This window comes from Cetorhinus maximus, chromosome 2 (genome assembly GCF_964194155.1).
Source record: "Cetorhinus maximus chromosome 2, sCetMax3.hap1.1, whole genome shotgun sequence".
NCBI lineage: Eukaryota > Metazoa > Chordata > Chondrichthyes > Lamniformes > Cetorhinidae > Cetorhinus > Cetorhinus maximus.
The window spans coordinates 30,558,535-30,571,674 of NC_135880.1; the positions used below are offsets into that span (position 1 = coordinate 30,558,535).

Consider the following 13,140-nt stretch of genomic DNA (forward strand, 5'->3'; position numbering starts at 1 on the left):
AAAATTGAATCATATTATGATTGCTATCTAGGGGTGTCTTCACTATGAGGTTATCAATTAATCCTATCTTGTTGCTCAATACCGGGTCTGGTGTAGCCTGCTCTCTGGTTGGCTCCAGAACGTGCTGTTCTAAGAAACTATCCTGAAAACATTCTATGAACTCCTCATCTACACTACCTTTGCCCAGCTGACTTTTCCAGTCTGTAGGTGTAATCATCCCAGATTTGCACTAAGTGCGGTAGCGGGTGGGTAAAGCCACGTTTCACCCGCCAGGCACAATGGCGGCTTTTCATGCAGTTTTGTCCCAAACCCGCTGCATGAATTATGCATTCCCGGGAAACTCACCATTTTCATGGCAGGTGGGCTCTCATTTGCTCGCCACACTGTGACCTCGCTGCTTCATCACGCCAGGTGCCATACTTAAAGTGCAGCTGCGCGCACACCTCTGTGCTTCCAGCCCACAACTGCTGCACAGAAGACATGGCCCTGAAAGGCAAGAAGACTGCAGCCCCCAGGTTCAATGATGCATCCCTCGAGCTCCTTTTGGAAGCAGTGGAGGCCCGCTGGGATGTCCTCTACCCCCGCTCTGGCCACAGGATGGGCAGCAACACCACTAATCTAGCTTAAGAGGAGGTGACAATGGTGGTCAGCACCAATGCCCTTCAGAAGAGGGCCCCTAGCTGATTCCTTGAGTAGTGTAGGAGAGACGTCCTGGACCAGGATGGCAACCGCCATGGAGACCTTGATTCAGGATGTCTCTTCTACACTGCTGCACAAGCTGAACTCCATCCCAGATACCATAGTTGGCCTCCAACAGTGTGTACGCGAGAGGGGTGCCGGGCAGTTTGATCTCACTCCAGCTACCCCCCTCTTCTCAAGGAGTAAGCCTCGGGCATCCATAGGGAGGAGGAACAGCAGGTGCACATTGCAGGGCCATCCAGCCAGGTGACTCCGAGTCCCCCCTTCCTGTGACCTCAGCAACTCCAGCTCCACAGCTCAAGGAGGGTGCCACTGCCACGCAGCAGGACCCCGAAAGCAAGCCAGGACCCTCCAGGTTCCGGCCCCCCAGAGGACACCCGCCAAGGTCATCACAGACAGGGTGTAGCCATCAGCAGGCTGGCTCCACCTCTGCTATGGATGTCTGGGGAGCACCAAGAAGTAGCAGCAGGATAAGGAAGATTAAAATGTTGTTGCGCAACCTGGGCACGGGCGTTAATCACTTGTACATAATGTTCACTATTATCAATAAACTGCCAAGAATGTCTCCCTGCCTAATGCTCCTTGTTCTGATGAGCATAATTCGTGTCACTCAGATGTGAAACCATTCTGCACAAGATAAAGGCAGGTGTCTCAGTCCAGGGCCTCTTCCTTGTGCTTTGTGCAGCCTTCAGACCAAAGTGATGATGTGGCCTCGCACTCACTGGACACATTACTGATGCCTGCACCTCGGCGGTGCTTGTTATTGCTGCCAGAATGCCGTGGGCAGGCGTCACAGAGTTCCCGTCATTCTCTCTGTGTGCTCTCAGCATCTTTAAGGTGGGGCTGGCCCCCATCTCTTCAGCATCTGTGACCAGTGATGCTGTGCTCCTGAAGGGCTCAGGTGCTAAAGGCGGAAAAAGCATCAGATGCTTTTAAAGTTTCATGGCTGCGTCTCTATGATATGACCCTGATCACAGGGTGCAAGCGAGTTGCCCTCAGCCAGACAGGAGTCAGACATTCTCAGGGGCTATGTGAAGATCTATGAAGTGTCCTCACTGCATTCATCATCATCCTTCTGCAATCGAGCAACAATTAGGACCTCCACTGCATCTCTATGACAGGAGCATTATCACAGAGGGTATGTACGCTGCCATAGCCAGACTGGAAGCAAACGTTCATAGATGCAATGTGAGGGTCTCATGGTGTCTCCCCACTGCATGTCGTCATCATCCTCCACAAATCTAGCAGCTGTGATGGCCTCCCGAGCGCGCCTGCCTCACCTGGCCAGCACGAGGGCCTCATCGCCAACATCATTGCCTTCAAGGACCTCATAACTGTTGATGTCCTTTTCACTGGAGGAGACCTACAGCTCCTGCAACTCCTCTTCAGCCAGCTCCTCTCTCTGTTGCAGCACCAGGTTGTAAAGGGCGCAGCAAGCCACGACGATGCGTGAAACACTCTGTGGACCATATTGCAGGGCTCCACCAGACCGGTTCAGGCACTGTAACCGCATTTTCAGCATCCCGATGGTTTGCTCCACCAAGTTGCAAGTTGCAGCATGAGCCTCATTATACCTTTGCTCTGCTGCAGTCTGAGGCTGCCACGAGGGTGTCATCAGTCACGGTCTCTGCAGGTAGCCCTTGTACCCAAGGAGCCATCCCTGCATCCTCCGTGGACTCTGGAAGATGTCAGGGAACTGTGACTGACTATAAGAATGTAGGAGTCCTGCACACTTTCTGGAAACCATGCGCAGACCTGCAGGATGCATTTGTGATTGTCGAACACGAGCAGTACATTCAACGAATGGAATCCCTTGCAGTTGACATAGTTGACAGTGTGTTACAACGGAGATCCGAGCGCCACGTGAGTGCAATCAATGGCATCCTACACCTCATGGAGGTGGCATCCATGACCTCCTTCTGTGCATGCCCCCACCAAGAGTTAAAATTTTCACCTCGGTTCCTGGAAAGGGAGGAAATGATTTAGAGGAAAAAATGAGGAATGCAAAAAGGATACATATCTCCATAAGAGTAGTCCAGATATCAAACAGAACTTGCCAGCAGCCAAAACATAGGGCAGAATTTTGCCCTTGATGGGCGGGTGGGCCCCACCGGCTCGGTGGCGGGCGGGCAGCCGATTGCCGCCGCCGAAGCGGGCCCCGCTGCCATTTTATGTGGGCGGGCCACCCGACGAGATGCGCTATGTACTTCCTGTGCGGGGGTTGAGGGGGGAGGGTGGAGGGGATTTCCCAACTGTCAAAGTGCGCTCTTTCGCACGCATCTCCCTGAGATGCTGTCTCAGGGAGATTGATGAAAAGTTTATAAAGTTCAAAAATAGAAAAATTAAAAAATTATTAACATGTCCCCCTCATGTGACAGTATCACACGAGATGGGACATGTTAATAAATATGACTTAAACTTTATTAAACTTTTTAAAAACCAACATGAAACCTCATTCCGCCAGTGGGTGAGATTTCATGTTTTTTCAGAAGCCCGCTGGGGCTCCTGGCCTGCTTGCCAGCCTTAAGGTTGGAAGAGCAGGGCCTTTAATTGGGTTAATTATCCTGTCAATGGCCTCAATTGGCAATTGACAGGTCGGCGGGCAGACAGCTGATTTCGCTGTCTCTCTCCCCCCCCCCCCCCCCCACACCTTCCTGAATATTTAAATGGGGTGGAATGATGTCACGGGCTCCCCCCACCCCCACGTCATCCCGCGTCGGAGAGCGGGCCCCGCCCCCAACTCGCTGACGGAAAAGTTCTGGCCATAGAGTTGAAAACCTTAAGTAAACATGACAGGCTAAATAGGAATTAACACCTGAGTTGTATCCTTTCTATTTTCAACATTTTCATTAAAGGACATTCATGTATTTGCTTTGGAGAACGAAAAGGAGAAAAAGGACACTATACATGGACAGCGAATTTACCTTGTCACAACGTATACTGAGCTATGGTTTTACTATCGGTAAGTGACCATATCAAGCTAATAATCCTAATAAAGATTATTTCATGTGAATTTTAAAGATAAGGGAGGCTTAAGCTTTACTTGTGGGGCCTTGAGTACTGGTGCTTGACTGGCGGGTTTGCAGGTGGGGGACCCGTAAAAGATACCTGTGGGAATCTTTCTTGCCGCCCATCCCACTGACCTGGCCAAGATTTCATGTGGATGGGGTGGTGCGAGCAAGCACTGCTATTTTTCAATGCAGTTCACCAGAAATCTGCGTGATCGATGCAAAGATTGTGGAATTTTAAGCCCATATTTTGTTCGGAGCAACTTGAATTTCCGCAAACTTATGCTGGAGTTTTTTTTAAAAAATCGATCTAGAATTGGGCCCTGTCCACAAAACTGCCATTGGCCACAAGGTCAATTAATCACCAATAGTCGCTCAGTAGTACAGAACTTGAATGTTGCTGTAAAGGGAGGCATGCTGCCAAAGCTTTTTGTATTGCACTCATCAGGACAAACACAAGAATGCCAAATTTCAAATGATCATGTTGATTGGTTGGCAAGTCAACTCATTCTTGTGTTTGCCCTGATGAGTGCAAGATGAAAGGCTTTGGCAACATTTTTCAGCTATAATCACCAATAGGAGTTTCCACTAACTGTACTTGTTTGCTGGTTTTCAAGGCAGTTATAAAAATTAAACTGAATCTTTTAGGTGCAAGAGCACAAATGGGTGCATTTTGAAAGGTTTTGCATGTAATTTTTAATTTACCAAGAAACTGATCATTGTACCTCAATCTAACTAGAAAATATTTCTGTAAAGTCTTATTCAGTAATGTAAAATTGACTATTCATAGGCGGTGGATTAGCACTGTTACTAAAAATGCTTATTTTTGCGATAAACTCAGCTGTATTAATCAAACTTTGCCAACTTCACTTCAAAATATCAAGGAAAATTTGAAAGCAAAATTAGAAATAATTACATTTTAAAACACTGCTAAATTGCACTGGTTCATGGCAGATGCGTCAAGCAATTTGCAAATGAGTTTGAGTGGAAAGTCAGAAAAAGCACTTTTCAAAATGGTTGTATTTTTGGCAAGCAGCAACCCTACCCCACATTATGGGCTTAATTATTCATTTCTTTTTGTATGGAACTGTTTTTAATTCTTTGAGTACAGTATAATCATATCATTAATAGGAACACCAGTAGTCACATATACTTGTAACCTTTAGGGTTTAAAAGAGCAAACTTTAAGCTGCTCCTTGAGCATGCAACGTGGAATTGGCCCAGGTGAATAAATTACTGCTATGACTCAGACTGGTTATGTATGATCTGCTTTTGTCTTTTGACTAAAGCTTTACTAAGAGGTTTTTAGTGTTGAAGTGGCTTGTTATACAGTCTGATATCTAAATTTTGAACTCAATTTTAAAAAAGGTTATAACTCTCATTCAAAAGGTCGAACAAGTCTTACTTGCTCTCAAACTTGCAGGTACAAATGAACCTACTGTAGATATTCCATGCTGGTTATGAATTCAGTGCACATCTAGAATACTCCTAGTTTCCAATATTTCATGGTTGTTTTCCAGAAAATACCAAAAATCATTAATGCATTGCTATGAAGTAATTCCAGAAGGATCTGTCTGCCACTTGTATTTTGACTTGGAATTCATTAAACAAGCAAATCCAGAATGTGATGGGAAACAGATGGTGGTGAAGTTAATTCAGGTGCTGATATAATTGTTTATTTTAATGTTTGATCTTGGTTTTGTTCCTGACGTGCTTTATTGAGTTTAGATCAATTTCACTAGATTTAAAAAGAGCTTACATTTATAAAGTCACTTTAATGTAGAAAAACAACGCAAGTTAGGTTGCAGAGGTGTAATCGGATGAAAATCAAGAAGATTCTTTGTCAAAGAGGTGGGATTTCAAGAGGATCGTAAAGAAAGCGAGGGAATTAGAGATGCGGAGTGGTTTATTAAACAGAAAGTTCTCGGAGTATTGTAGGATTGGAGCAAGTTACAGAAATAAGGATGTGCGAGGCCACATAGGGATTTGGACTTGAAGGTAAAAATTTAAAATTTGAGGTTTTGGGGAATTGGGAGCCAATGTAAGTCACTGAGCACATAGGTAATGAGTAAATGGGACTTGATGCAGGTTACCATATGGTCAGTAAAGTTTTGGATCAGATAAAGTTTGTGGAGGCTAGAAGATGGGAGGCATACCAGGAGAGCATTACAGTATTTGAGTCCGGAGCTATAAAAGGGCTGACAAATCAATATGGATTTTGGCAACAGATGGTCTGTGGCAGGAAGAGGTGGACAATTTTTTTATTCTTGGAGAGAAAATGGGTCAGTAGCTCAGATGAGGATTAATAGGATGCCAAGGTTGCAAACAGTCTGGTTTAATCTGAGATAGAACCAGAAAGATATAATTAATGGAAACGGAAGTACAGGATGGGGCAGGAGCCAAAGATTTCCAATGCTTAACTCATCGAAGACTAGATGTCAGACAAGCAGCCCTTCAGCGCAGAGGGAAGATAGAATCAGGTGTCATCAGTGTTCATGTGGAACATGATGCCATATCTTTGAATGATATCGCTGAGGGTCAACATGTAGTTGAAGAGATATGGCCTAAGAATCAATCCTTCAGGAACTTCAGATGTAAGGGCATGGAGGTGGGAAGAGGATCCATTTCAAGAGAAAATTTGGTACAATTGGATAGGCAAGAGTAGAATTAAGCAATGCAATCCCACTCAGCTTGACAACGAAACAGAGATTCTGGAACAAGGTGGTGTAGCTGTCTGCCAAATGGGACAGAGAAGTTGAAAATGATGAGGGACATTAGTGCATCACAGTCATAGAGCATATCATTGTGATTTTGATCATAAATCCAATTGAATTGATAACTAATTGACTTTTTTGCAAACAAATATTAATACAATGTTCTTTTTAAAAAAAAGTTTTAAATGGTCCCTTGTGGTTCTTTCATTCTGTCTCAGGATTCTCTTGCATATAAGGTTACGTGGAAGAAAGCAGAGAATGCAAGATCAACAGAAAGATAAGGGCCTTTAAACGTTAGTGTAAAGCGTTTTATAGATTAAACCAATCTTCATGTTCACCAGTATCCTATCCATAAAAGAGGTTGTCACTGGACAGCTTTCATGTGAAAATGTTTTTGATATCTGTTTCTCCTTTTTTGCATTACACAAAAGTGCCTTCTCTGGACTGACTAATTCACAAGATCATAATGTAATTATAAATGAATAAGGCTATTCAGCCCATCTTAGTTCAGCTGTCCAGAACAACCCTACATTTTCCTCATTGCAGCATCTTACTGCTTCTTGGATGATTCCAGGATCCTAGCCTCCACAATGCTGTTTTTCAGTCCATTCCACATTGTTGGCTCATTTTCAACCTCCCCACCCGTCCCATTTTTGTTCCTGTACCAAATTTCAGTGTTCACTCTTGCAATATGAGGAGAGGCCTACCAGATAATGTAACTTCTTATAAACATTTTTACAGATATAAATTAAAGAGCTGTATAATTACTTTGTGGGTTTTGTGAGTTTCTTAGCCACGTAGACCACAAAAGTTTCATGTTAAATCTCTGAGTGAACAGATTTTGCTCAGGAGGGGAAGTGGAACTGTAATCAGTCTGTGTCCCTGGTCTAGTGGGATGAAGGTTAGTTAGGTTTCCTGCTTCTGATTACTGTCCACTGATCACTGCTGGAAAATGGACACGTGTGGATATTTGGGTTAGGAACAGTGATGTCCTTCTGGCTTAGTGACTTGCTGACATGTGAAAAAAGAGCAATTGTTGAAGTTACTAGAGGACTGCTGGTTACTATGGAACTTGAACCCCAACTATAGACACAAACACTCCAATATTCTAGACATTCTTTAGTAAATACGATTTAATTGATTTTGCAGGAACATTGTAAAGCAAGATTTAAGACTGTGTGTTATGTAATGTTTAAATCAGATAGATGGTACAGTTAAAATTATGCATTGTAGTGAGAGTCTAAATCACTTTTAAGCATAGAATTTGCATCTTTGTAGAACTTTGCAATATGCCCTGTGATCAAGCAGTAACTGCTTTTTTACTTTTTTTATTCAGTATGTTTGTCAAAAATTGGAAGAAATGTACAACGTAAACTGTTCAGTGAAAGATATTTTGAACTTGGACTCCAGTACTCATCAAAAATTTAGCCGCCATCTAGTATTTCATCTTCCCAATGCAGCCTTTAAGAATAATGTGCATGTTGGTAAGTCTTCTAATTGAAGCATTTATTTCTCTTAACAAGGTTTGACATCCTCGCATCACAACAAAGGCAAAATATTCCACTGTCAACAGCAGCGTCCAGCAATATCGATGCTATATCTAAACTCCTGATAATGTTACTCTGTCTCCAGCATATTGGGATGTAAAATATTTTATGCTATTTTCCAGCCAATATGGTTAATAGGGAAGGACGAAAATGAGCAATAGTGAGATTGGAAAATCATATAGCCAAATTTACACCACCTTTGCACTTGGTGAAAACATTTTGTCAGCCTTAAAGTGGTTTTGGCCAAAAGGCAGAAAAGTTTTATTGAAACAGCACATCTCATTAAAGATTACATAATTTTTCATTTGTTTAGAACTGAATCTGACAGTACTTTCCCTTCACCTATCTGGGGTTTGCTGAAGGAAAGTTCCAGAGAGCCCTTAAAGAGGCAGAGGCTTTTTACCCACGTATTTTTTAAATTTTTAGTTTCACAGTTTGTTTTTAGTATGAGTTTTATTAATATTTTTATGAAAAGTTACATATTTAAAAAGATTATTTTTGGAGGATTTTTTTGTCAGAACTGTATTTAATCCTGATATAGCCAAATATTGGCAGCTAATTTATTGGAAAACAGATTGTAATTGAAGCATTTACAGAACTTGGTTTGGGAAGGATAAGCTGAAAAAGGAAATTTTTATTCAAAAACATGTTAACAACTTTTAAGAAGGCCACAAACACAGCCAAGCATCTGAATTCAAGTTATAGAGACCTGCAGTAGTCAGCAAATCAAGTTAAATTTAACAAACTGCTCTAATACAATGTTGCCTGATTGAAATGGTACATATGGAAGAAAGTGTGCAAGGGAAATCAACAGGCAACACAACTAAAGAGTCATTATGCCACTGACCATATTCCTAGACTGGTATATAGTGACCGAGCAGAGCTGGCTGCACAATATGGGCTTGAAATTACTTTTTGAACTAAAACGGGCAGGGAGTGGATGCCTGTGGTTGTTTTGTGTAATTAATGGAATGCTAATTTAATCATGGGAATCATGGGCTTTGAAATGTGCAATTTTTGTTTGTCATTAATTACACACAAATCAGGCATTACCCAGCTTTTATCAAGAGCAATTTCACTCCATATTAAGCATAAAGCTGAGCATATTTGATGGTTACTGATCGTCCTTGGGGCACTAAGACCTCTGACTAAGATAGGTTCATTCAGCACAAACAAGGGTTTAAACATAGGACCTCCTAGCTCTGTATCACAGTGGCACACTGCCATGTGTATTTACTCACTGATCTGTTGGGGTGCTCTCACAAGGCATAATTTCATGAAACATCTGCTGCGAAACTCATTTCCAAACATAAATGCACACAACTGGTTGTGAGCTTCTTATTTTAACGCATGTATGCATGTTTTTCCTATGTTTAATTTTTTTAAAAATGTGGTTCCACAGGTAATAACATCTGCTGCGAAACTCATTTCCACAAACATAAATGCACACAACCGATTGTGAGCTTCTTATTTTAACGCATGTATGCGTGTTTTTCCTATGTTTAATTTTTTTAAAAATGTGGTTCCACAGGTAATAATACTGATAATTTTCTGGTTAGATACACATGTATTGGTATTCTGATTAGTTCTGAATGCTGATTTCTTTGTCTCTTGACTCATTGGGTAGATTTGTCACTGGGGCCTGACCTTCTTTCCATTTGGCTCCAGATAAGGTTGCAAGCCTGTGATCTATTTGTAATATAAGGGCGTTCGGGTGTTTGACTTGGAGGTAGCTGGAGTAGAAGGTAGATAGAAGGAGGAAAGAGGTTATGCATAGTCAGTATGAGGAGCTAGGCACTAAATTAGAAAGCAGAATCTCAAAGGTAATAATCTCTGGATTATTACCTGAGCCACATGTAAATTGACACAGGTATATAAAATTAGCAATGAATGCGTAGCATAAAGACTGGTGTGGGACAAGTAGGTTCTGGTTCATGGGGCACTGGCAGCAGTACTGGGGAATTTGGGGGCTGTACTGGTGGGAAGGTCTACACCTGAACTGTGCTTGGAGTGGTGTTCTAGCGAGCTGCATAATTAGGGAAGGAGAGAGAGCTTTAAACTAGATAATGGGGGCGAGGGATCAAATTTGGGAAGATGTGTTAAATCAAAGAGCAGGGACAAGGCAAGAGAGAAAGGTACTAATATGAGAAATGATAAACAGACCGTGACAGGAAGGGACAAAGAGTAGAAATCTAAGCGTAAACCAGAAGATAATGCTAGAGGTTACAAACCTAATAAAAGGACAAAGCTAAGGGCTCTGTATCTGAATACACGTAGCACTCGAAACAAAACGGATGAACTGATAGTGCTAATATAAATAAATAAGTACGATTTGATAGCCATTACAGAGACATGGCTGCAGGATGACATAGATTGAGACTTGAATATTGAAGGCTATGTGACATTTAGGAAGGTGGCGGTGTCACTCTCTTAATTAAGGATGGTATTAGCACAAAAGAGAGGGATGATCTAAGTTCAGCAAACCAGGATGTAGAAGCAGTTTGGGTGGAGATGAAAAATGACAAAGGCAAGAAGTCACTTGTATGAGTGGTGTACAGACCCTCTAACAGTAACCATATGGTAGGCTAGGGTATAAAGGAGGAAATAATGAGAGCTTGTCGGAAAGGTATGGTGATAATCATGGGGGATTTTAATCTACATATAGACTGGAAATATCAGATGGGCAAAGGTAGCCTAGATGAAGAATTCATAGAATGTTTTCAGGATAGTTTCTTGGAACAGCACATTCTGGCACCAACCAAAGAGCAGGCTATACTAGGCCTAGTATTGAGCAACTAGATAAGATTCATTGACAACCTCTGAGTGGAGGCACCCCTAGATAGCAGCGTTCATAATATGATGAATGATACATTAATTTTGAGGGGGAAACGAGTGTGTCTGAGACTAGTATTTTAAATTTAAAAAAGGACAATTACGAGGGCATGAAAGCACTAGCTAAAGTGAGCTGGCAAATGAGGTTAAGGGATATGTCTATAGAAGTTCAGTGGCAGACATTTAAAGGAATATTTCAGAATACACAGAATAGATACATTCCAATGAGAATGAAAAATTTCAAGGGGAGGATGCAGATCCGTGGTTAACTAAAAAAGTTAAAGGTAGTATCAAACTTAAAGAAAAAGCATAATTGCGCAATAAGATGAGTGGCAGTCAGAAGATTTAACAGAATATAAAAAACAGCAAAGAATGACTAACAGATTGATAAGGAGGGAAAAATTAGAGTACGAGAGAAAACTAGCTAGAAATATAAAGATATATAGTAAGAGTTTCAAGTCCTCCAGTCCTCTGGCACACACACATTATCTCTATGGCCCCTAATTGGCCATACTCTTTCCCTAGTTATTCTCTTGCTCTTTATATATTTAAAAAACCCGTTTGGGATTTCCTGTATCCTACCCACCAATGCTTTCTCATGCACTCTCTTAGCTTTCCTAATTTCCTTTTTAAGCTCCCCTCTGCACTTTTTATACTCCTCTAAGGACTCTACCGTATTAAGCTCTCAGTCTCTGCCATAAGCTTCTCTTTTTTTCTTAATCCTAACCTTTAATGTCTAGAGGACCCTGGATGTGAAGGGACATTAAAGGTTAGGATTAAGAAAAAAATCTGTATGTGGACCCGGAAGACGTGGGTGCAGTCCTCAATGAATACTTTTGTGTCGGTCTTCACAATGGAAAAGGACGACGCAGTTATAGACATCAGGGTGGAGGACTGTGAAATATTAAAGAAAATTAACATAGAGAGAGAGGAGGCATTAGCGGGTTCAGCGGCCTTAAAAGTGAATAAATCCTCAGGCCTGGATGAAATGTATCCCAGGCTGTTGAGGGAGGCAAGGGAAGAGATATCAGGGGCCTGGCAGTAATTTTCAAATCTTCTTTGGCCAGAGGCAAGGTGCTGGAGGACTGCCAATATTGTCCCATTATTAATAAAGGGTGGAAAGGATAGACCAGGACATTACAGGCCAGTCAGTCTAACCTCGGTGGTGGGGAAGTTACTGGAAAGAATTCTGAGGGACAGAATATATCTGCACTTGGAGAGACATGGATTAATCAGGGATAGTCAGCATGGATTTGTTAAGGGAAGGTCGTGCTTGACAAATTTGATCAAATTTTTTGAGGTAACCAGGAGTTTCGATGAGGGTAATGCATTTGATGTGATCTACACAGACTTTAGCAAGGATTTTTATAAGGTCCCTAATGGCAGACTGGTCAAGAAATTAAGAGCCCATGGGATCCAAGGCAAAGTGCAACGTTGGATCCAAAATTGGCTGAGAGACAGGAAGCAGAGGGTGATGGTAGAGGGATGTTTCTGTGACTGGAAGTCTGTTTTCAGTCGGATTCTGCAGGGCTCAGCGCTGGGGCTCTTGCTGTTTGTGGTGTACATAAATAATTTGGACCTAAACGAAGTGGGTATGATCAAGAAGTTCGTGAATGACATGAAAATTGGTAGGGTGGTAAATAATGAGGAGGATAGCTGTAAACTGCAGGAGGATATCAATGGACTGGTCAGGTGGGCAGAGCAGTGGCAAATGGAATTCAACCTGGAAAAATGTGGGAGGTAATGCACTTGGGTAGGGCTAACAAGGCAAGGGATTACACGATAATGGTAGGACCCTGGAAAGTACTGAAAATCAGAGGGACCTTGGTGTGCATACCCAGAGATCCCTGAAGGTAGCAGAACAGGTAGATAAGGTGGTTAAGAAGGCATATGGGATATTTGCCTTTATTAGCCGAGTCATAGAATACAAGAGCAGCGAGGTTATGCTAGAACCGTATATAACACTGGTTAGTGGAGTACTGCATTCTGGCCACCACATTATAGGAAGAATGTGATTGCACTGGAGAGGGTGCAGAGGAGATTTACCAGGATGCTGCCTGGGCTGGAGGGTCTCAGCTATGAAGAAAGATTGGATAGGCTGGAGCTGTTTTCCTTGGAGCAACGAAGGCTGAGAGGGGACCTGCCTGTTTAGAGGTGTATAAGATTATGAGGGACATAGATAGGATGGATCGGAAGGCACTTTTTCCATTAATAGAGGGATCAATAACCAGGGGGCATAGATTTAAGATCAGGTAGAAGGCTAAGAGCGGAGTTGAGGAGCAATGTTTTCACCCAGAGGGTGGTGGGAGTCTGGAATTCAATGCCTGAATTGGTGGTTGA

At 42.4% G+C, this 13,140-nt stretch overlaps 1 protein-coding gene across 3 annotated transcripts in view; it reads left to right on the top strand.

The window, feature by feature from the left end:
* primpol (primase and polymerase (DNA-directed)) overlaps positions 1 to 13,140 on the top strand; it is a 46,159-nt gene that overhangs the window by 6,843 nt on the left and 26,176 nt on the right. For all 3 annotated transcript variants that reach the window (XM_078562118.1, XM_078562109.1, XM_078562126.1), the window contains 3 exons: positions 3,555 to 3,661; positions 5,228 to 5,366; positions 7,758 to 7,905. In XM_078562118.1, coding sequence (XP_078418244.1) covers positions 3,555 to 3,661; positions 5,228 to 5,366; positions 7,758 to 7,905 — 394 coding nt within the window. The remainder of the gene's footprint in view (positions 1 to 3,554; positions 3,662 to 5,227; positions 5,367 to 7,757; positions 7,906 to 13,140) is intronic.